This window comes from Phaenicophaeus curvirostris, chromosome 6, assembly GCF_032191515.1.
Source record: "Phaenicophaeus curvirostris isolate KB17595 chromosome 6, BPBGC_Pcur_1.0, whole genome shotgun sequence".
NCBI classification, from domain to species: Eukaryota; Metazoa; Chordata; class Aves; order Cuculiformes; family Cuculidae; genus Phaenicophaeus; species Phaenicophaeus curvirostris.
The window spans coordinates 45056909-45081939 of record NC_091397.1 but is presented as its reverse complement, the minus strand read 5'-3'; the positions used below and the strand labels follow the sequence as shown (position 1 = coordinate 45081939).

General features: G+C 43.4%; 1 protein-coding gene across 4 annotated transcripts in view; it reads right to left on the bottom strand.

Moving 5' to 3' along the window:
- TMEM108 (transmembrane protein 108) overlaps positions 1-25031 on the bottom strand; it is a 169684-nt gene that overhangs the window by 8174 nt on the left and 136479 nt on the right. For 3 of the 4 annotated variants that reach the window (XM_069860036.1, XM_069860033.1, XM_069860035.1), the window contains exon 4: positions 4599-5711. In XM_069860036.1, the coding sequence (XP_069716137.1) occupies positions 4599-5711 (1113 nt within the window). Of the gene's footprint in view, positions 1-4598; positions 5712-11788; positions 12160-25031 lie in introns of those variants that run through there. The other variant, XM_069860037.1, reaches the window with a different exon arrangement.

Genomic DNA, 25031 nt, shown 5'->3' with positions numbered 1-25031 from the left:
TCCATGAGAAGTGCAGCACCGCAGCCTGGATGGGGATGAGAAGCCAAGGGCACCTGTGGTCACTCTCTAGTAGGTCGCTTCCCCTGGCATGAAATCTAAATGCCCACAGGTTTTCATTTACCAGGTGTCTGTCAAGCCAAGGTGGGACAACAAGCAGCGGCGCATTGTGCCCTATTGTGCCACACATTACAGAGGGACAGACGTGTCTCTGCAGCATTGTGGTACATCTTCCCTTCCAAGGATTTTGAGCAGCACGAGCTGTAGCCAGAAGCCTCCTGAGAAAGCAGGCTTTTCCAGTCTTCTTGCTACCCCTCGTATAGGAAAGGAATTATGAGGAAAGGCACAAGTGCTGCCAGCAGAGGAAAGATGCCCTAGCCAGTGTGCAGCTCTGCAAGGGCTCTGGAAACAACGTGGAGGTCACCAAGCTGGCTTAGGGGCAGTCCTCATTATCAGGAGGAAGGAGCACAGTTAATTAGACTTCTGCAGCTCTGCAGCCATGCACAGGCTCCAGTTGCTTCTCCTCATCTCCTTCCTCTTCTTCCTAGGGTGTGTCCGTAACGTCCCTGCCTCGGAGCTGCTTCTCTCCGTGGTGTAGGGCCTTACCCTTTCTTGCAGGTGTCCCCAGGTCTTGCTGTCCCCCTCTGTGACTCTGGCCAGCAGCCCTGAAGGTGCCAGCCTGAGTGTGAAGCCACCACTTTGCAGCTCCGGGGCAGCAATAACCTCCCGTGAGAGGAGACCTCCAAGACTTTCTGTGTGGGTCCTTCACTCCTCAGGCACCTCCAGTATATTTAAGAGCACAGGGCTGAGTCTCAGTATCCTAGACACCTTCACCTTCCAGCATCCTAAGACAGGGGCAGGACAGTATTTTCTCAGTCCATGCCCACAACAGCTGTGAGAGCCTCTCACCAAAAACATTTTCACCCCTTGAAGATGAAATGAAATCCCAGTCTCTGTACTCTTCGGCCGCCTCTGACCATCAGCCCCCTCTAGCCCAGAAGTGATGAGCAAACGCCAGCACGGGGCCTCGTGTCTTCAGCTGCAGGAGCCTGTGCCCGGGAGGTGGCGACAGTCCCCTTCGCACAGCCCTCTCGGCACAGCCCACACGGCACATCCCGAGCGGCACAGCACACCCCACAGCCCACAGCACTGCCCATACCCCCACTGCACACTCACCCCCCACACTGCACACCCACAACCCACACTGCACACCCACACCCTATACTGCACACCCCCACCCCATAATACACACCCCACCCCCCATACTGCACACCCTACATCCTATACTGCACACCCCACCCCCCATACTGCACACCCCACACCCCATACTGCAGACCCCATGACACAGTCTGCACACCTCACACCCCGTAACACCCTGCACACAACCCCATGCTGTACACTGCACACCCCACCCTATCCACTGAACAGCCCATGGTGCACACTGTGCACTGCATACTCCATAACACACTCCATAGAATCATAGAATAGTTTGGATTGGAAGGGACCTTAAAGATTATTTGGTTCCAACCCCCCAACCATGGTCAGATACATCTCCCACTGGACCAGGCTGCCCAAGGCCCCATCCAACCTGGCCTTGAACACCTCCAGGGATGGGGCAGCCACACCTTCCCTAGGCAACCTGTGCCAGTGCTTCGTCACCCTCATGGTGAAGAAATTCTTCCTTATGTCTAGCCTAAATCTGCCCCTCTCCAGTTTATACCCATTCCCCCTCATCCTATCACTGCACGCCTTTGTGCACAGTCTCTCTACAGCTTTCTTTCAGGCCCCTTTCAGGTACTGGAAGGTTGCTATAAGATCTCCTCGGAGTCTTCTCTTCTCCAAGCTGAACCCCAACTCTCTCAGCCTGTCCATATAGCCCACACTGCACACTGTACACCACATGTCTCACGGTCCATTCTGAGAACCCCTCGCTGCACACCACACACCCAATACTGCACATCCCACACCTCATACTGCACACCTCACTGCAGACTCCATAACACACCTCATGCCCCACCCCACACATGGCACAGCCCACACTGCACACTTTACACCATGTACCCCATCCCACACTCCATACGCTGCACACTGTATAGCACACATCTCACAGCCCATACCATGCACCCCACACTCCACACAACCCACACTGCACGCCCTGTACTGTACACCGCACATCTCACATGCCATACCGTACAATGTACACATGTGCCTGAACACACACAGATGCCTGAGGGTCAGGAAATAATGTGCCCCGCTGGTGTGCAGCACAGAGAGCAGCCATGACCTAGAGGTATTTAAAAGATGGATAGACGAGGTACTCAAGGGCATGATTTAGTGGCAGAGAGGAATGGTTGGACTTGATGATCTAAGAGGTCTTTTCCAACCTAGTGATTCTATGATTCTCTGATTCTATGACCTGGACATCTGGACACATCCTCTTCTTCTCTGATAGGAATAATCTATGCCTGTACAACACTACGTGGCATGGCATAGTTTAAAGAGCATAACTTTTGGATGAAAACAATTCCCTAGGCACTCCTGACAGATTAAAAACCACCACACTATTTAAAAGCCTGCTGACTATTAATTTCCGCTCTGAAATACATCTGAGGATGCCCAGATTTTAAAAGGACAGTCCCACTAGACCATTCTCAGAAATCTGGTCCTGAAAGCAGGACTTAAATAGTTGAATCATTTCAACACTCAGTTGTATTAGAGCTGGTACAGAAAATTTTCAAAATAGCATTTGCCTTTTTAAAAATGTAGCTTACAAGTAAAAGAAACAGGATAGGCACAGTCATATGAACACATACTGTTAAGGTATAATAAAAAAAGTATTTAATGAATATTGGGTTAGAAGCCCTGCCAATGCTCTTCAGATTATTATTATTAATAATAACTATCATTAGTTATTAGTTCATATATGGTACACCACAGGCAGTAACACACACCAGTTTACATACTGGTTATGCTTCCTGTGCTTGTGTTGTATGGTATAATACGTTGTATTTGGATGCTTTCTATCCAGAATAGCTTCACTTCTGAATAATACTAGCTCAAAACATAATGCTTTGAAGAATTTACTTGATTTTCTGTTTCTACTGATTGATAGACAAGGCACTCTTCATTAAAACACCAAATATCTCTACTGCCCATCCTATGCTTGCTATATCCCAAGTTCTCCTCTCCATTTTCCACAAAAGTATGCATGCACACTTCTGCTTTCGTTTCTCTTTATTTTGATTGCCCATCTTTTAGGTTTAAGCTTTGTTCTCACTCGTGGTTTTAACCACATGAGCAACAGCAGAACCAACAATCCCAGAGGTAAAAGTCAAACAGATATGCTGAGCCAATCCAATAATTTGCAGCTGCCAAAAGGACCAGTGCTGTTGCCTCTCCAGGTGCATATTCCTGCAGCCTCATCTGCTCCAGGTCTTGTGCTCATCTGACCCTGTGGGGAGCTGATTCAGCTCACTGGGTGGACAGACAGTAACAAAGAGCAAAATGAGTATTTTTTGACCACTTTAGCAGTCTGAAAGTGGCTCAGAGAGGTGTCAGGTCAGGCCTAGGCAGAAGGAGAGGGGCAGGATCACATGGGGAGGGCAGGAGAGAGCAGCACTGTCATTTTTGGCAGGAGTAAGCTGTGGCCGAGACTGGCTTGGTCAGCTCATCTAGCCTTGTCCCCAGTACAGCTCGTAGCTGTAAATAACGGAATTAGTACTCAGTATTGTTGGCTGCTACTCTTTTATGTTTCCTCAGGCAGAAAAAGCTGGGAAATGTTTGTTTTTGTTTCACTCCAGATAGGTCAGCATAATCACACCCCGCAATGGTGAATCCTCAGAGGATATGTTGTCCCACCTTACTGATATAACCCAGCTAAACAGGGGACAACTCCAGCAACCACTCACAAGCTTTCTCATAATTTTTCATGTGTTTTTTTGTAACTGAGTAAAACCACGAGACCCTAAGCCAGGTCTGGAAATTCAACCACCTGCAGGTGGCCAACTCCTGGTGTCTGAATGCCAGGATTTCAAACACTTCCTGCTCCCTCAGCAGTTGCGATGTTGGAATTAAAATGGAGGAAACCAGCACGTTTGTTATCAGACTTAGAAATCTGATAGTTCACCAACTGCCTGTAATGGAATATTTTATTGCACTGGAGAAACTGATGTTTCCTAAGGTAACAGTCAGTACAATGGTCACTATTTTCTTGGGTGAACAGTAGGCTTTCTAAACCAAATTCTGGAATGGTATATAGTGGTTCCTAGACTAAAGACTTGTAAAATTTTTGGTCACCAGCTTAAGCAGCTTGAAGTAAATCTGCTTCACCTTCTAGACTTGTTCAGCCTCATGTTAACACCCTCAAATGGTGGGCCCAGTAAGACTAAGTGATTTCTAACAGCCATGGAGCAAGGATGCTTTGAGTGCAAATGATAGTCCTGCATTTTGGAGCTAACCACTTCAGTTGGTGAATGCATTAGCTGTCTAGAGATTGCTTCTCATCCATCTCAAGCTCTCCACCTGGTCCTTGAATCATGGGCTGAACTCGGAATTTTAAGGAAAGAGAAAAAAAAAGCAAAATAAAGTGGCAATTAACTTACAACATGAAGATATAGGTACGCTGATGGCCAGAATGATCCAGGCAATGTCCATCTTGCTGAGACAGATGGTTGCTCTGTGCTGGGGTTTGTCCCCCTCGGTGACATGGGAGATATTTCCTTGCACTCCGGGTTTCCAGGTTCCAGCAGGAACCAGTCTGTTTAGGAAGTTCCCAGTGGCGGTGGAACCAGCTGTGGAAATGGAGCTGGACAACCTTGTGGCAGGTGCTGCAGACAGAACACTGCCCAGCAAGGTCACATTAGTCACTGCACCATGCTGCGTTGGAGCAGGTCCTTTGGGGTCTCCCACTGCCGGGGAGGAGACGCTGACATCAAAACTGGTCTGAACGGAGTGACCCGCTGCTGCTGTTGCAGATCCAGGACCAGCAAACAGAGGGACATTGGTACTGAGATTCAAGGTTACCCAAGAGTTGTTTTTGCTCAGAATATCCCATACACTGTAGTGGGTGGGTTTAAAAGGCACCGACACTGCCTCAGGATCATTTGATGGTCCAGCAGTTGTGGTGGCAAAATCTGCCTCCTGAACCACTAGCTTGGCCCTGTCCCCTTGTTCTGCTTCTCTAAGGCTTCCCGAGGCATTGTGGTGGGGAGAAGGGTCTGAGTGTGTAGTTCTTGCCAACCCTGTGCCATTGGGATCATTGGATGTTGTGGTCTGGGACGGAAACGGGTGGTCTGTGAAAGGGCTCCTCAGGGCAGGAAAAGGTGAGTGCAAGGTTGTCTTTAGGTAAGGCTCTGAGGACTCTGTGAAGTTGCCTTTGAAAACCTGGAATATTTTCCCCTTGGGGCGAGTCTGTCCCGAGTACAAAGCACTCTGATTGTATAAATGATACGTTTCCTTTTCGCTGACGCGGGGGCCTCTTCCTTGCTCTTGCCCAGTGGAAGGGACTTTCTCCGCCGGGCTGATAGGTTGGGGAATGGCGCGAGTGGACGTGGGAAGGGGCTCTGCCACGTAGCGCTCTTTGTGGCGAGGTGTTGTTCCCATGGCTGTGATAGTGGTAGTGTCCATCGGGAAGCCCTGAGAGGAGGAGGCAGTGGGAGACAGTACCTGAACAGAAAACACCAGCTCTTCTGTCAGTGCCAAGATCAGTAGAACACCTGGAGAAAAAAAACAGAGAAAATGAGTCACCAGGGAGGGACTGGTGGACAGGGAAGAGCATAGCTTGCATGTCTGGAAGGAAGGAATGACTTCCATGTTCTGCAGAGGACAGAAGAGTTACCATTCATCTTTGTTGGCTTCTCTGGGGAAGCAGGAAGAGAGAGAAAAATCCACAAGGGCTGAGGTGGCCCCATGGCCATGGGAGCAGTGAGGTGCTAACGGGAAGGTTGAAGGGAATCTGTATAGGAAAGAGGGAGAGGAGCTTGTGGTATGGACTCAGGAGAGTGCTTTGAAGTGCCATAGGCAGGCAGTTTGTCTACAGAAGCTACAAAGCATCCTACTCTTCAGGGGTAGAAACAAAAGATGTTTTCATTTTTGTTTTGGCCAGAAGGCTTCGAGATGAATGTCCGCATCATTATGGGGAACCTTAGTCCGCTAATTCTTTTGGCTGCAAAATCCTAAATTTGGCTGCCTCCAGTCTTGGATGCCATTAAGCAATCTGTTTTTTGAGAGAGCAGCTGCTTAGCCCTTGCTGAAAATTAGGTCAAGAAGGAAAGTCTGATGAGAGTTATATGCTGTCCTTTACTTAGTAACTTCGGAAAATCTAGTCACTTATTTTAGAGTATGAGATGTGGCAAATCTCCAAATGTTAAAAATGAACAAGAAAACACAGCTACCACAGCCATTTTTAAAAGCCATATTGATTACTAGGAGTCTGACTCAATCTAACACAACTACCCTTTGCACCCACATACAAATGTTTGGTTGTAATCTAGTCTGTGCTCACATGTGCTGTAGGACTGGATTGTGTGAAATTTGCCTCCTGCCACCCTCTGTAGCACACATCATTTTATGACATGCTAGATTCACACTGCTGGGAACATCAATTCTTCCATTTATTCATAGGATGGATAATGGACGTGGGCAGCTGCAGTGGCATAAGCCTCCCCGGGATGCAGGGCTAATACACTGGGAGTTAGCGTGACCTGCAGGGACCACATCAATCACACGTCACCATTTCCATATGTTGAAGTTGTTGAGAGTAATGTGGATCTCTGCCCACTAGGAAGCACACGGAATAAATCCATTTTGCACAGTCCACTGAGCATCATCAGATGGCACCATTAGCATTGTGCTAGTGTGAATTTCAACCAGTGGTGTCACGGTGAAAAATGTTGTCACAGTCTTAACAAATCAGGGAGACAAGTTAGTCAAAGCTGTAGGACTCCAAAGTAGGTGACGACAGCTTCCAGCCAAGACTGTGGAGTACATCCCTGCCCCATCTTCTACCCTTCCCAGGCTTGCCAGCTTTCTCTGTGAGCACTGTCACGCAATTTAGTTCTACCCTACTGGGGAATATCTGTTATGGGCACCAGCAGAAAAGGAAGATGGTGAGTTCAGAAAATGAAAGAAGATCTCTGATTAGGTGTCTACTGGGCCCTAGGGTGCTGTTGCATGTTGGGCATATGTAAATACCTTGAAATGTGTGAGTCCTGTATATCAGTCACACCTATTCACAAGCAGTGCAACGCACGTAGCAAGAACTCACCAAAGGAGCAGTACTTATTCCTCTCACCCAGCTAAATGCTTTACTTTGATTGCTCACCGTTACTTCTGAATCAGAATAGCGCAGAGCTCTGCAACCAACAAAATTCATCTCATCTTGCCCCCAGTGGCCTCCTGTTACTTTGCAGAGTATCCAGAAGATGAAAACACTGACTGGATAACATAGTGAGAGCCAATTACAAGCAATGCACTTCTCACTGCCTGATGCGAAAACTAACTCATATTTTTGTTTTCATTTCTGAACTAAAACTCTCTGCCAAATAAACCATCCTCTGGGATACTGCTTCTCAGTTCCTAGCCAGCCACAGACAATATGCTTTTAGCAGAACACCTAGTCAAAGAAAAAACACTTATTCTGTGCGCTGAGATGGAACCAGGAGAGCAGATCGTGCTATACTTACGGATCATCACTCTTGGAAATGAAAGGCAGGAGTTATCTTCACATTTTTGGCAGCACTTACTCTGAGGTCAAGGTCAAAGCAGATATTCTAGTGTCCATATGGCTAATATTTTATGCCAACACAAGTTGCTGCCACAGAACAAATTCAAAGAGGAAGGAATGACAATTTATTTTGGATTTGGTGCACTGAGATAATCTTTCAGGAAACTTTAGGCCTGCTGTTCTAAGCACACAAGATAAAAGTCTGTTGGCAGATTTTATTAGCTACCACATTATAATGATTGTAATGCCTGCTAAAATTTTTTTATGTTCCTAGTGTAACTACTTTCTCTTACATTACATGTGCAGAAAAACACCTCTGTTGAGTTAATGATTTTCCCCAGGATATTCTTTAAGGAATAAGAAAGCTGTCGGTTTCTCTGTACATTGTGCCCTGGTGTCAGAAACCCTGATCGCTAGCTAAAAACCTACCTGATGTCTATCTCCTCTTCCTGAAATGCGATAAAGCGTAAGTTTGCCGCTATAAAGATTTATAATCTCCCTGGGACCGTGTGTTGTGGTAGCAGGTCACCACACATCAGGCACGGGAAGCCAGATGCTTTTAGCTAGTACCTTTAAGTGGCTTGTAGAATATGAATAATTATTCAAAGCAAATACTACATCAGAAGTAATTTAACTGACAATAAACAATAACCCTCATGACATTTGGCTGTCTCAGGCTGTGCAGTTAGCGTTGTTCATCTGCTAGACTCCCTTTAACAGCCTCTGCAGAGCCACTGTGGCCTCACTAGCCTAGATTCTTGGACTATTTTTTCACTGGTTGAATGGACCACAGTAACTCCTTCAGCAACAACCAGAGCTAATGTGTGTCCCTCACTACTGAAAAAATATTCAACTTAGCAGATTATTGTAAAAATAGCCAGTGCTGTATATTTAGGGAGAATCAGCTGATAAGAAGGACTTCACAGTTGGCTTTGCTGGCCCTTTAAGGAGAATTAATTAGCTTTATAATTGATTAATAGTCAACTGGAAAACAAAAGTAAACCTGAAACTGGTATTTTCAGATGCTCTGCATCATCACCTAAGCATGCTCTGGATGGATTTGTGGTGACCTGATTGCCCAGAGCTCCTGCTTACTTTTCTACCACTTGATGATGTATAATGTCCTACGAAGTGGGACTCTTATTGAGATCCCAGATATTAGACTGCCTTGTCGAGCAACTTTAGTTTAAGCCTAGGAAAATATTATTCTGAATTTACCTACTAAGGTGCAGGAGGCATTTGCCACAAAAATACACTTAACCAACCCCTTCAAATTTCTCTCCTTCCCAACCCATTGCCTCTGCTTCACAAATGCACCTGCACTCAGAAAAGTACAATGGTGGGTAGGATGACAATTGCCCCCCAGTGCCTTAACTTGTCCTCAACCAAACTACCACTGAAAGGAAACCTTCTGGCTGCTAAGTTGTCATGGACAAAGTGTTGATATCCCAGATGAGATGGTACAGAGCAGATACTCTTGATCAGTTCAAAGCACAGTCCTGCAGTCCTTTGCCAAAATCCTTCAATTTGGGCTGCTTAAGGCTCTTAGGACTGACCCTAGAGCATGAGCCCTTTGGGTAAGTCCTTACTACATCCTGGCATAATGGTAATACAGATTGATGTAAGCACATTATAGCAAATAACAATAATTAATTGCATTTTCAAAGGTCAGTTCACACCATTAAGTTTTTTAATAGGGGTCCATTTCTAAGGTACAGGAGCTCATGCTCAGAAGGGGTCAAACTGGTTTGCCTTTTAAATGCTGTGTCGCATACCCACTTTTGGAGTCTGATTATACGACTACATTAAAACCATTCAAACCTAATGATAAGGCTGATTGATCTCACATCTTGGTGGTGTTGGTTGTGTCATCCTCTGGTCTTGCACGCTGCACCAAAAGGGAATACTAAGTACAAAATTAATTAACTTGAGGATGAGGAGCAGCAGAGTGACAAGTGGAGTGTACACAAAGGGTGATGTGCATTTAGCCATAAAAACTCCTTCCTGACATAATGGTGCAATGGTTCAAATCTCAACAGGAGCTCCCTGCAGCACTTCTTTCCATAATACACTCACAGGAGGAGTCAAGAAATAGTGTGTACAGTTTTGTACGTGAAGAAAATGAAGAAGTTCTTTTACAGCAATGCTTTAAAAGACTGCAGCTGATGTCCTCAGTGAGTCTCAGGAAAGTTGGGGGTTAGGAATATTTTGCTTTCCAAAACTATGAAAACCACAGGGAGCCTAGCCCAAGTCCAGCTTTTAAGAATGGCTTGGGAACTTCCTCACAACCCTTTTATATGCAGGCAGGAGGCAGATCTGCCTCCCTCAAAACCAGGAAACAAAGCGGTCCAGGCCCCAGGAGCTGATATTCTCAGACCGTTTTATCTCAGGATGTTGCAAGCCCCAGCTAGGAGCCCATGTCCTGGCATAGGACAGCATTAAAAAGTCTTCATTTAGGAGTTACTACTGCCTGGTGCTGCACAGGAGACTTCATGGGCACTTCCAGATCAGCCTTTTTGCATAATATGGCAGAGCAGGCATGAGGCTATCAAGCCAGCTCACACCTTCAGCCTCCCCACGCCCTCCTTTTAAACAACACAAACTTACATAACTTCTGATCTAAAGCCTATGGAAAGGTTCCCAATGACTTCAGTAGGCTTTGGACAAAGTCCTAATTGCCAAAGGTACAATGGAAACTTTTGAGCTGTGCATTCACATTTTCTACAGCAAATGGATAAGCACAACGAGCTGTCTGGCATTTGACCTCTTCTGGCCTCTGCTACCTCAGACCTCGCAGCAAGACAAACAGAGCCACACAGCGCAGTACTTGGCAAACATTTTTGCTCTAGGAAGTCAGGAAGAACTTTTTGTGCATAGACCTACTGCTGGACTCATTACCTCTGACTGCCGTGGGCAAGGGAAGCAAAGGGAGCCGTCCTACAAAGGACCCATTATCTACAGACGCAGGGCTGGGGCACATGTTGGCAGCATACAGGATGCTGAAGCATCTCTGTACTTTTAACAGTCTTTACTTATTAATAGTGAGAGAAGATTGTGCAAAACCTGCCCAAAGCAACAGCAATGTTATTGTTGTAATAAAAGCTTGTTGCATGACACTATTAACTCTCACATGTCTCTCAGCAATCCCAAAACATTACCAGGATCAAAATGAATCATTGATATACAGAATCCATGCAGAAATAAGTATCATTATCTTTGTTATGGTCATTTTCTTTATAATCTGCCAAAGCAACATGATTTTCACTCAGAATAAAGCAGTCTTTGTACAAAGAGTCACAGAAATTTCATCCCCGTGATTGGTGGCAGAACTGAGGGAAGAAAAAGTAGGTTACTCTGCATAGAAAATTTCTCTTCCCTGCCTGTCTTTCAGTGGCTGTCACACCAGAACTCCTGTATACTAACTTGCAAGTTATTGTCTGCTATCCCTTTTAAGTATTTGTCAGGGTGGCCAACCCCAACTTCAATACACCAAGGTATTTGGTAAAATGCAGAGAATAAGACACACAGAGTAACAGTTCTATTTGCAGTAACATAAAACAGCATCAGCAGAAGCTTTCAAAATCATGTGTACAAACACAAATTAAGCAGTACTCACTGACACTCCCTGTGCAACAACAGTAACGGTTGCTACAGTTTTCATGTGGATGTCTCAGTCCTTTAATGATATAAAACCATTGCAGAATACCATTATTGCCTCTAAGATGCACTTTTATCACAGACTTTGGGAGAGTGAGTTAGTAAATCAAAATTAATTTCTGGTCCTCCAGGGATTTAGACAATGTGTGATACAAATAGGACGGTGCCGTGCAGTTACAGAGCAGGCAGCTCCCAATTCATTCTCAGACTGCACTGGAGATCACAGATACTATGGGAATAGGTGCTTTAGAAATGCTTCAGATCTCCTGTTCACCTAAATATATGCAGACATCTGAGCTGTTGAACCTTTTGAAAGGCTTACTGACAATCTAAGACAACAGTAATTACTGAGAGAAAGGTAATAAAAAGAAAGAGCCTGACTTTATCTGCTTGTTCAAGGTAATCACTTACCTGAAAATATCATTTGGACTTGTCAGCAGACATCCTCACCTGCTCACATCACACAGATTTGGAAACTTCATCCCTCAGTAGAAAAAAGAAAAATACATCTTCTCCCTAATGAGGCAGCTGCGGGCAGGAATTGCTGTTATTGTTGGAAATGGTTTGGAGGAATGAGGACAGAGACAGCCCAGGCAGGCGTGTCTTGCAGGGCTGTGCAGTGAGAGGGCTCGCTCCTTTACGGAGGTGCCTTTGCAACTGCAAGGCAGGATTACTTACTGAGCCAGTCACTCTCTCTGCCAGCAGATAGAAGGGCTGCTTGGTATTCCAGCTTAGTTTCCCATCAAGTCTAGATACAGTTTGTCTGACACGAGTCTATTCAGATGCCAGAAGATTGCTGGCAGTTTGTGTTTTCTGGGAACAAAACAAAAACAAGCACCCCAGCTGCACGTCCTTGTGAGGCTGTTCAGTCCCTGTTTCAAGGCAGAGTGCCCTCCCTCCAGCACAGCATTTAGCTTTTTGTGTGTAAATGGATTTTAAAGATCTACCTCCTGCTTCTGTACCTCCACCAGACTTTCCACTTCATTCAATTATCTCTAATGTTATTAATATTCCTGTCAGAGGAAAATACGGGGAATGAAGTAGTGATCCTCTTCTCTCCTTCTCTTTCCTTGGCATCAAAACGCATGTTCTGTGTTTTATTTCCTCACTCCTCAGTGATGAATGGACAATTTATACTTTGCAACCATAAATAAGTCCACAGCTCCATAATCCTGCCTCCATTCTTCCATTTATTCTTTTTTTTTCCTGTCCCTCCCTTTCTCTGTAGCACAGCTGGGTGTCTGGAAGAACACACTGCCCTAAGAGCACAAAAATGTGTCCTGTGCAGCCAAATGCCAATACCTCAAAAGGCGTAGGGAGATATTAAGAGAGCAACAAGTTGGGGGCTCCTTGAGAGCAGTTTATGAATCCCCCAGGAGTCAGAGTCAGTCTTTGATTTACAGTCCCTGTTGTATGCAGGGCTGCTGCAACAGCCTGAGCAGTTTGTTACATGAGCTTCTCCCAAAATTAATTCCTAATATTTTGCAAGAAAGAAAAGCCACTGCCTTCTCTTTTATTATACCTTTTCAGGACTTAAGACACAAGCATGTTGCAGCCAGCCTTCTTTCTTGACAACACGGCCAAATCAGAAAGGAATTATACTGTGACAATAGGTTTGAGATTTGGCAGCACTAGCAGCTACAGGGCCTCCAACAGTGACCGCGATGCTGATTTTGGGGACCTGATGTCCCAATCAGAAAGACTAGGTAGGCACATGTATTATGTCACAAGTATATTTCACTCACAGCTATACAAACTCTTGTTTTCACAGCCATGATCACTTCATGGAGGATGTGGAAAGATAGAGTACAAATAATAATCTCAGATCTACTTCGCATTTTTGTGCTCTTATGCTGACGCTCCCTTTCTTCCTGCCATTTGCAGGCCACTTTTCACCCTTACTGTTCCCCACCCTGAAGGTTTTTCTAAATCAAGATAATTAGCACATTATAAAAAAAAAATGGTCCTTTCAAATATCAGCTTGTTTAGCAGTTTCTAGAATTCAGGGCTGATTAAGAGCTTACTGCTGAAACAATGTTTTAGCATGAAGCTGCAGCTGGCGTAACAAGAGAACCATGCCACGTATTTTAACCTTTGCTGGAGGATTTGCTACATCTGTATGTAGTAACTCACCACAAATTTCCTCCCTGTGTGCTCTCATGGATGGAAAAATATGGCTCAAAATTGCAGAGATCATAATTAGGAATTTCAAATGAAAACTCTTCATAAGGACAGAAGTGATTGGTGATTCCCTTGCCCCAAAACACATGGAACAAATAAAAAATAATTTTAAAAGCACATGAATGTTCCTTGGTCTGACAGCTCCCCTCTCACACAAAGCTTGTCCAGTCCCAGCTTTGCAAATGCACATCCCTTCCTTTGCAGCCTCTACTTGGCAGCAGTTTTTGTTGGCAGGATGCTGTTGCCAAGGGAGACAGAAAGGATGTGCAGCTGGCTTTTCTTTCACCTGCACTTAGTGATGCTGATCCTATTTATGTTACTGCAGAACCTTTGGCTACTAAAAGACCTACCATCAATGTCACCGGACCTCTTGAAGAGTTTTGACAATGACACAAATAGCTGTGGCCTCTGATGGAAAGCTTAAAATAGGATCTTGCCAAAGAGAGGATGTAGTTTGTGTCACAGATGCTGACTCAAGCAAGGGTATCCATTTCACAAGCAGCAGTAAGAAGGAGGAAAGGAAGATTCAAAGCCGTCTTAAAAAGGTTTCTGTACACACACCCCTACATCACCAAGCAGGGAGTAACTTCAGATATGTAAAAGTTACATGTGTCATCTAAGGTATCTGTGGCTCTGGTAGGCAATTCACCCCACGCAGAAGGTTGACTAGTACCCCAGAGAGATTCCTCTCTTCCCATGAGCAAAAGAGGTCACATAGAGGATGATGAGCTTTAACTAGATGTCCAGGCTTCACATAATGAAAATGAGGTGAGATGAATCTCACCTCACACCTCTCTATATATTTAGATGGCATTTATCATAAAAGAAACCGAGGATTTGTTTAGTACAATAAAGGGATAAATAAAAGTGATGTCTGAAAAGGTGAAATGTAATCTCTGCATTGCAATACCTTCCAGGAGAGGAAATCTCATTGCTTTGGACATTCAGAAACAGTTTCTACTGAACGTCAGACAAGAAGCCTTAAAGAGCCTAAGTGTGGCCTGGCAGCCTTTCCACAATAATGTGTTACCAAGCATTTTTCTTTGCCATATTAGAGGGTAAGCACTAATTCAGCTGAAGCTAGGAGTTGCTGCCTCTCAAAGAACCAGCACACTACTGATCAACTGTGCCTGCAAGGCAAGACGTCTGGTGCCTGCTGAACTTGTAGCATGAGGATGTAGGAGTCACTTCTTCATGCATATGGCATAAGCCATTTTCCAAAAAATCACAGCTTCTAGGCCTTCTGCACTCCTTTCAAAATCCTCCCACTTGCAGGTGGAAGTAACCAAATCAGAGGCTTCTGATTCCAGCACCAGGTGATATGTCATTTCCAAGATATATCTCTTCCTTTTTCTTCAGGACTGAGCTTCCAGCTCTTAGTAATTTACATTGACTTAGCTCAATGTAAATAGTCATGGTTGTTTACCCTAGACTCAGGATTCTCCCTCATTATAGCACAGTCATTTTTAGCTGCTTATATTTCACTCAGTGTTGTTTCACCTGAATAAGATTCAAGAGGTGGAGATATGCAAAGATGGAGATACTCAAAGAATGTAAGGGTGAGATGACATGGTGATACCATGTACTTGATTAGTCAGGGGATCAGTAATTCAAGTGCAAATACATATGAAGTTGGGAAGAATATCTCACTTTATAGAAATATGCTCCATCAACTCCTCAGTTCATTCATTGCTGTACTTCATATTTCCTATTCAGCATGAATGCAGTTACACAACAAAGTACAATGTTCCATCTGTGTGGACAGTCTCTTTTTACATGCACATTGGCATTTTTTAAAAAATACTATACTGTGTATTTACATGCAGTATGTGTATTTTACTTCTCAATGTTATTTTGAACATGTATTGGTCTTATCTTTTCATAGGAACACATTACATATCTGAAACATCATTTACATTCAATGGTTTAAGTATTCACAGTGGCCTAAGGTCATAAATGTTTCACTCTGCCTTAAACATGACAGGCTGCCTCTGTCATATGCACATCTTGGCACCATTAACAAAGAATCTCTGTCAGTAGTAGTAATAATAATAATAATAATAATAGATGTAGCCCCTATAAGCATCATTATTTACAGTACTTTACAGGTAAGATATTTTATTTGTCTCTCCTTTCTGGTTAAACCTGCCTTTATTTATATACAGGACAGAATTTCCTTCAGCCACTCCTGAAATGTTATCACCTTCACCTCCACACTTAATTTTATTTTGGATGGAAATTGGTCTGACAACCCTAACAACTTCTGATTATTCACAGAACAGCCTTTTTGAAGAGATTAAATGTACCAGCTTTCCCATGTTGCCCTGTCAGCACACAGCCCTTCAGGGATCTTCTCTTGATGTGAAAGTTAGCTCAGCCTCAATGTTCATTCATCCTTGACTTCTGCTTCGTTAATACCAGTTATGTTGTTGGTGATATGACGTGGACATTTTATCTTTCTCCTTTTCCCTGTGGCAACTACACTGGGAGCCTCATTTGATTTCAGTCAGGCTATTGCACAGTTCCCAAAGCACGGTACTTACTCTTCAGCTACTGCTGATGGGGGCTGGAGTCAGCAAGCAAACAAACTATAGAGTGTGGCTCTCCTCCTGCCTCTCCCCTGCACCACCTCACTTCCAGGAGCGCAGCGGCTGTGCTATACTGCGCAGCAACCCTGGGCGGCTACCCAGAGCACCAACTGCTCAGACACCTCTGACTTTACACTATCTGTGCAGACTGGGTGTCTTGTGCAGGGAAAGCATCGCAGGAGCAAAGTCCCGAGGAGCTTGTCCTAATGCTTTGCTGCGTCTTGTGCTGTGCTCTGCTTTTGAAGGCTATAATGCCAGCCATATAACCAGAACATTGGATTTTTGGTAGTTTCAGTGCCTACCTCAGAGGTAGCACCTGGCTTCAGTGCACTGACCTTAATACATGCGACTCTCTGGATTCCAGGGAGGGCCTGAGATTTCCTGATGCATTGGCAACAAACTTCAAACACAGCCGTTCGTTGTTTCCTCAGAAATGATGCAAGTGCAAATGTGCCCAGTGGTGCATTTGGAAAGACAAATTCATCCCTGAAATAGCTAATAAGATGTTTTTACTTACAGGCTTTCTTCGTCTGTACTTCATTTATTAATATAAAAGACTCATAACCTTAAAACATAACCTTGAAACTAGGGTGCATCAGAGCTCATGACAAATGAAGAATTTTCTGTTCAAGCACTTTGATGAACCACAATTAAACATCACTCTGAGTCCTCACCAGACAGATGCTGGAAGAGCTGTGTGGCAGTCAGATGTTACAGTCCCTTGAAATGCAGTGATAGCACTGACATAAGTGTCTTGTTGTCACACTTTTGCCTTATTACATTTTACTTTTTCTCTCTCTCTTTTAAAGCATTCTCAGCTGTCATTCTACCAGAGCAGTAAAATTATTCCCACAGTAAAGTGCAATATCAGAAAGCAATTCTGTTTGGAGACAAAGCACTAAGTGTGGTGTATCGGAGTAAAAGCTGCAAGAGAACATTAGTCTTTGCATTAACATTAACTACTGTGGCTAAGACAATATATTAGCAACAGCCTCAGCAAAGGTCAGGACATCAAGGGGAAAGAATATCAAGAAGCATTATATGGAGGACATAATTTTAAGATAAAGTGCTGAGTTTCAGCCCCTTTCACTATGAGTTGAAATGACTGGATGGAAATAAATAACAAAAGGCTTGCTTGAGAGATCAATTCCAGGACTATTGATAACAGTGTCAGAAAAAGTCCATTGGGACAAATGGGGGCTTCTGCTGTACTGGTGTATATCCTGGACAACTCCTCTGCAATTAGTGAGATTATTCAGCATTAAAATGACTCAGAGGACATAGGAAACACTAAAGGAACCAGCAGAAGTAAGGTATGGGAGCTGAAGACCAATGAAGCTGAATAAGAAATAAGAAACAATCTTAAGACTAATGACAATAAAGAACTGGAAGGAGTAGCCAAAGGAGTGGAGAAGCTCAGTTTTTGTTCTTTTCAAATCTGGGTGCTAGGTGGGCCATCTGCAGCCAACATGATGCTCCAGCAGCACCACTGCTTGGGTGCTCAGTTCCCTCCTTCACCTAGTTTGCTAGAAATCAGTGTTTCAGCCAAATAGGAGATTTAAATAAAACAACAGCTGCTTGCCCCAAGATTATTCACAAACATAAACTCATACATAGTAGCTAATACGAGGTTATCTGGTATGAATGAAGGTCAGTGGCTAAAATGCCTAAGATAACAAGAAACTGGCCTAAACTTGTGTTTTGATGTAGTCAAAATCCAACTTTTTGTTTGGGGCACTGCCTCAGCAAGACACTAGAGTGAGAGCTGCTTCCTCCTGACGTTGGTGGCATCACTTACATGCCACATGCATCACACATAATCAACAGCTTACTGATCTGGGATCAGGGTGGGAACATACGGATAAAGCAGAGGGAACAGCATAATCAATGTGTACCTCTGCTATTACAGGCCTAAACCACAAAAGATTTTAAGAGGATGTACAATATACAGATCTTTATGCAGATACATTACTCTCCCATTCCACCATGCTTACTTACTGTATATTTATTCAAAAGTGTCCCCACTGGGAGCTGCTCCTTCGTGCTCATTTACTGTCAATTACATTGCCAGAAACACAGCAGCACCTACAGCAAAGTTTCTATTGCATTACAGCTATTTCCTTAGGATGACCTTGGGTCTGAGATATTTATCATGAGAAAAATAAAACAAAAGATGAAAAAATGGCACAGTGACAGTTTGTAACAATTTGTTTGTGAAGGTGGTGGGATTTGAGCTTGCAAATTACAGGCAAACACTTTGTACTTGCTATGGCAATATAAAGCATCTCTTAAGAGCTCTGTGTCAACTTCTGCCTCTGTCTAAATTAATGCTTCCAATTAGTCCTGTTTTACTGCGCATCCATCACAGGATATTCTCTGTTAGAGCTTTGAACAATACAAATCCTTACACTAGTAATTATGAAAAAATACGTTTAGCAAGACACAAATGTTTCATATTTATCATCAGTGACTTGAGTGTTTTACAGTTGTTTTTTTTCTGACACATTTTTAATTTCTATAGACAGATTCATCTTTGGGTTTAGTAACTAACTGAATGCAAAGGCTGTGTAACGCTTCACACTGTGCTCAGGCTCAGCTACTTAATTTTTTCAGCATCTCTTGAAAAATCATCTAGCTACCATGCATGTGTTGAAGGCAGTAACCAATCTTCCAAGCTACGTGGCACACACCATGTAGAGGAAAAAAATATCCAGGCTTACTCCTTGAAATTACATCGCATTACCTAACTTATCCAGTGCTGTGTCCAAACTTTCTCATTTTTTAAATATGTAAAATCTTTGGCACATGTTAAAAATGTATGTGGAATAGCTTAGAGAGGATTGAAAAGATAGTAAAAGGCAAGAATATACTTAAGGCATCAACCAAAATAACGGTTCCCTAATAAGTCTGTGGTTTTAAAAGACACATAATTGTCATGATAATTATTTAACTGAGCTGAAACTTTTCAGGTTTGGAGTCAGTCCAGATGTGGTATTTCCAAAAGACAGGAGAACGAGCAATGTAAGGCTCAGCCCTGAACCAAAGCAGGTAAAATGGTCATCACCTGCTCACTCACTAAGGTCTCAGGAGCAGCTGGATGAAAAACATCCTTAAACCGCTGGACCACCCACTGCTGTCAGAGCATGACTAGAAAGCGGGTATGATGACAAAAATTCTTATGAGTTATTTTAAAAATGATCCCTGAAAACAATAGGATTTTTTATTTTTTAAATGAAAGATTACCTGGAGTTGTTGGAAAGCAAAACAACTGACAGCAGGCTTTAATCTGAGCAGATGATTTCCCCTGATTCTCTATTGCTCAGTCACCTATAGACTGGTTCATTCTGGAGGCAAACAGGGAGTACAACCTCCCTCAACAAGACTCCTCTGATGCAAGAGGCCTATCCAGGTAGCACTAGGTTACCTTAACAGCTTTATCTCACTGTCTATATAGACCTTGATGAGAGCGTGGAACAGGGACAGGGATGAAGGGAATGAGAGAAGCTGGAAAGCTCTTTCTCCTGATTTCTGGAAAGACTGCAAGAGAGATGTGCCCAAGGGCAGACTGAGCCACTTTGCAGAGAGCTTCGCTGCCTCATTGCTGCTTGAAAGGGAAACATTTTAAAGCTTGATCTCTTTGTGGCTACAGAACAACAACAGTCTAGTGAGAGAGGGCATCACAAACTCTGGGGCATGGCATCTAATGCAGACAGCACCAGGGTTTTCGTACTTGCTGCCATGCAGCCAATACTGGGGCCAGGGAAAAAAAATTACAGGGAAATCCTAGCAGGGATGAAAACAGCAGGCTGCTGTAGAAGCATTCTTTAAAACCCTTACATTTAATGCTTTTTAAGTCTGCAGGGTGTTAACTTCCCACAGAAGACGGAGATAAAGACCAGTGGGTCACAGCTCTCCAGATGGACGCATGGATTGAAGAGGTTCACATGGATTTTTTGGTAGCAGGAATTGTGGGTGACCAGAACCCACTTAGCCCTTTCTTTTTGATTCGTGGCTTGCACATATCCTTGACTATCTTGGAGGCACTTTAGAGCAATGGACTAGAAATCTCAGCCTGTGTGAGTCATCTGTCCCTACTGAAACCCACAAAGCAGTGCCAACTCAGATCCCTTCTGAGGTTGTCTCTCTGTCCCTGGAAAGCTGCAAGGCCAAGTGCACTCTATTCTTTACAACACACTTAAAGCTGGCAGCACAGAACAACCACTTCAAAGCTCCAGCCTCATCACAGTGGCACAGTTTGTTAACAGGATCGTGTCAATGCATGCTTCTCCCTACACTGCCCTCCTTAGACAGTGCTGTTGAGCTACTAGCCTTCAACAAACATGCCAATTGCAAGGGAGAGAAGGAAAGGGAGGACAGAAGGAGAAGGGAGAAATGGAATAATATTTTTAGATGGTAGAACAAAATAACCAACTGTAATCTCCGCTTAAAAAAAGTGAATCACCCATTCACAGGCATGAATACGATCAAACTCACTCTTCTCAGAATAAGAGTTGCTGATGGCAGTTATGCAAATCCACTCCTAGCAGATGCCTGGCAGTGTACATTTACATGTCTTTCTGTGATGTGTGTTTGATTGTGCTGAGGAGTTTTCTTGTCCAAAGATGAAATCTCTGGATTGACAAGCCATTCCCTCTGTGCACCCAGAAGGACAGGCACGCTAGAGCAGCAGTTGTGGGGGAATAAGGCTGAGTATTATTTATCATTAACATATACATACATATTTTATGTTTATGTTTTGTTAATCTTTTTACAGATAAACAGATTATTAAAAATGCAATCTTTTATAGTTTAGGTCTAGGCCTCTCTTCCAGAAAATGCAACAAGGTCTTTAGTTTTTCGGAAGTTAGAAAATACTACTGACAAAGGCAGCCTGAGAAAGACAGTGCCATGGATCAGATGAAGCATGCTGAAGTAGTCTGAAGTATTCATACAGCATGGTCTTCACTGGGACAGGAAAAAGAACTCCAGACACGTGAAGCTCCTTGTTAATCTCCATTATGGATCTTGGACAAAATGATCTCATGTGGAGGCATCATCTCGACACATGGCAAAATCTCCTACCATGCATGGAGGGCACGCAGCTTATGAAGATAAAATCCACTTAAAAGGATCCCTGCACATGCAAAGAGAAGCCACAAAATTGCATTTGCTTAACTGTAAATGTATGTCACAATGACTGAACCTCAGCTCAGGCATAAGGATTGAGTGCCCTGACACCAATTCACAAGAGGGAAAGTCATCTTGAACTTGGTGGATGAGAACCCAAGTTGACAGACTGACAACATCTAGAACTGGAAGGCCTTGTGGCCGTCAGAACAAGCAGAAAATTAAGCCAAGAGATGTCAGGGGATGGCTGGGCTATTTGGGGAGGCTTCTTGTAATGCTTTAGGAGTAGGAAGACTCAATTTCATAACTGCTGTTCATCTGCAATTTGCCTGATACAGCACGTGATAATCTGATAATTGTCAGGGAACAGAAAAATCCACTTTCTGTAAACACTATGAGCTTAAGGGGTTTCAGTGTCTGCTCCCTTTAACCATTTACAACTTACAGTTCTTTTTCTGGAGTCAAACAGCTTATTTGAAGATGAAGGGGCAGATCTGGTGGACCTTTATGTGAATTTTCTATGGAATTTCAGCTTGATAGAAACAACAAAATTCACTCAACAAAAAAACCAACCCTGATTCAGGCCCAGTCAATGAATTTATGTCTGATCCCACAACATTTTGACAAGATGTAATCTACACTTGTGTTTGGGGTTTCTAGAAAATGAATGGTCACCAACAGGCCAAGCTGAAGCCCTAAACTGACACTTAAATGGCAACACTACCTCTTTAATTACCACTCCTGGAATGGGGAAGATACTGGAGAGACCCTTGCTGATAGCAGGCTTATAGCATTGCTGTAAGGAAGGAGAGGAAGCAGAAAGGACAAAGGAGTTGCCCTAAGATAGTGACTAGGGAGAAAGGTAGAGCTAAAAAAGGGGGAACAGAGAAAACCAGGAATGGAATATAGCAGAGTATACATATTTTCTTACTGAGTGATATTGGATACAAGAATTATGCCCAGAATAAATGTCATCTGCAAAATTTGTTACACAGAGCCAAATCTCATTTCTGGTCATTGCACAAGCTTCCCATTGACACGGCCAAGATATTTACTCTGTGCTGAGTGCACTTTGCTTATACTTCAGCACATGCATTGGCATCAGAGCTGGAATTGGGCCTTTCATGAAGAATAAATCTGAAGTTCCTTCTTTCTATCTCTGTTTAACATTCTAGGAAAAACAAATTTCTTCACGAATATTTACAAAACGTGCCAAGGTGAGTCCTGCCCTCAGACTGGCATTTCAGTGGGGCTGTGCTGCTGTATTTCAAAGCAAAATTTGGCCTTCAACTCTAATTGCTCCCAACTCTAGAAATATTGAATTGATTTTCTTCAGACATGAACTGTTTTCTCCTTCATCACCAAGGTCTATAAAACAATCTGAGTTCAAATTTCCCAGAATCAGCTGTTTTTGAGTTATGGGAGCAGAGAAGCTGCAACTAGAACAAATAGGAATAGTTTCTTTTCATGCCCACATATCAATAAAAACAGCCAGACTGATTTTGCTGAGAGTTCTCAAAATATTCACCTTTAGGTTGAAGCCAGCTCTGAAAAGTACACTGCTACTCCCCAAGGGACTTTCTTGAGAAAATTAGGAACAAGTGGAAAATGGAGGTAAGCCTGGGAACAGAAATTGATCAGAAGCCACAGGAATAATTAGCAATTCCCATGCTTCTATCATAAATTAGCCTTGTAAGAGCCTACATGCTCCTGAGTGGGACTGTGGCTATTTCTTTCCTAGAAGAGACATTTTTCCTCTTAGCATCAGATAATCATAGGTTGTTTAGGGTGATATTAATCTGTTTTTTAAGTCTGGCAGACAGGAACCCTGCCATGATGACTATTGATAATGTCTGTAAGACTTCACTCAGATCCTTGCTCATCGCCTGCTTTGGCAGCCCCATCTTTGAAGTTCAGCCTCACAGTCCAGACCACAGACAGAACTGTATGAACAGGACTCCATGCTGCTGCTTGCAAAGCCTGCCCAGGATTTTTATCATCATCCAATATACTGATGGCTTTCACATCAAGACATGCTGATCGGATGAGGGGCTTTCACTGCGTTAGGCATTGCAGTGACATTACAGCCATCCATCTGTTCTCCAATGAACATGTGCACCCTGCTTGTCTTCTGCAGCTTTTATAAGAGCAAAATAGATTTCTGAAAATCTGAGTCACTGGAAGCAAAAGCCCAAATCCAAGTACTCATAACAGCGGGTTCAAGGAGGAATTTGAGCTTGGTGCTTAAAAACCAGCTTGCTTTGTTGCATATAAGATGGATGGACTGACAAGAAAAGCTGTTTTAGTTCTAGTTACCCTCTCTTCGCAAAAAACTATTTGCACTTGAAAACATCCTGACCAGCCTAACTGCATGCACATACTTAGCCAAAGGCAGTGGTTATGAAACACCATGTAAATACCCCATTTCATATGTCATTCCCTGGGACAGGGAATCTTTAGTACAGCATGCTGCCACCCAGGACATCACGTGGGGCCACCATGTGAAAATACGTTATTACTCAGTTGTCATGCTGTCAAAAGCTGCAACCACTCACTGCTCTAGGGAGCCATGAATTACTTGCTTTGCTCCTGATCAAGCTCTTATGGCAAATGCAGAAATACTGAGGCAGAAATGCCCATATCTCGATCATCAGAAAGAAGGGATGCCAAGATGCTGAAACATGGGGTTTTCTTGGTGTTCAAGGACAAGTGCTATGGGCAGAAGACAGATGTTCCTCAAGGACCCAGGTGTCTGCTCTGCCATTTTTGATTCATGTTTCTATGACAAAAAGCTTTCATAGTCTTCCAGAGCCATCAAGATTCCCTGTCAGGTTCAGTCTTGCTCTGATCATGATCAGAACATAATAAGACACAAGGAGCAGTGGGATCTGCCTTTCCATAAGGGACCAGTAATTCACTGAAGTCACAGAGGTTACAGAAGCAGAACCAAAACCAAATTCAAACTCATTATCTTTTGGCTGTTTTGAGAAATTAACTGTAATTGTGAAGTTGTTCCTCTTTAGAAATGGGTTACAGAGTGTGTGTATTCATGGGGCTTTTGTTCCCCCAGGTGCGTACATGCAACTTCCATTTAGTTACTGCGGCTGACGTGGGAATGCTGAGAGATGGAGAGACAAATTAATAGGAGGTTTACCCCTTAGACTTTCAGTGAGCATGCAACATTCCTTTTTAAAAATAATAGAATAATGATATTTACAAAGCACCTGCCACTCAGCACTCAGAAAAAGGGTGATTTGATTAGAAAAACATTTCAAATCTTGAAAATAATTATATACTACAATAGCAACAATTTAAAAACAGCAGATACAATCTTGTCCAGGGGCTTAGAGGACAGAGGATGAGAAAGCTGGATTTTTTTTTTAATAAAAAGAAGAAAAAAGAATTTTTTAAAGTGGAAAAGAAGATCAGAGAGATTTTAGGGAGAAGCAGTAGAGATAGGCAGCCATCAGGGCTGTGTGAAACACACTCCATTAGAGCACATGCAGGATTTAGTTGCATTTCATATGAAATAAGTCCTATTTAGCAGGCAGGCAACCCATTTCAATGGGCAGGTGATTTAGCGTAGCCTCAGCTGCATGGGATGTGCATGTGGATAGTATGTCCTGGCCCAGACTCAGCAGTCCTGGAATGTGCTCTTGCTGTCCGTACAGCAAAAATAAGAATACATGAATGATGTCTGCAGCATAGGGAGTTCTGCGTTTATCTGTTTCATGGATTCGCTTCCTGAACATGTAGTT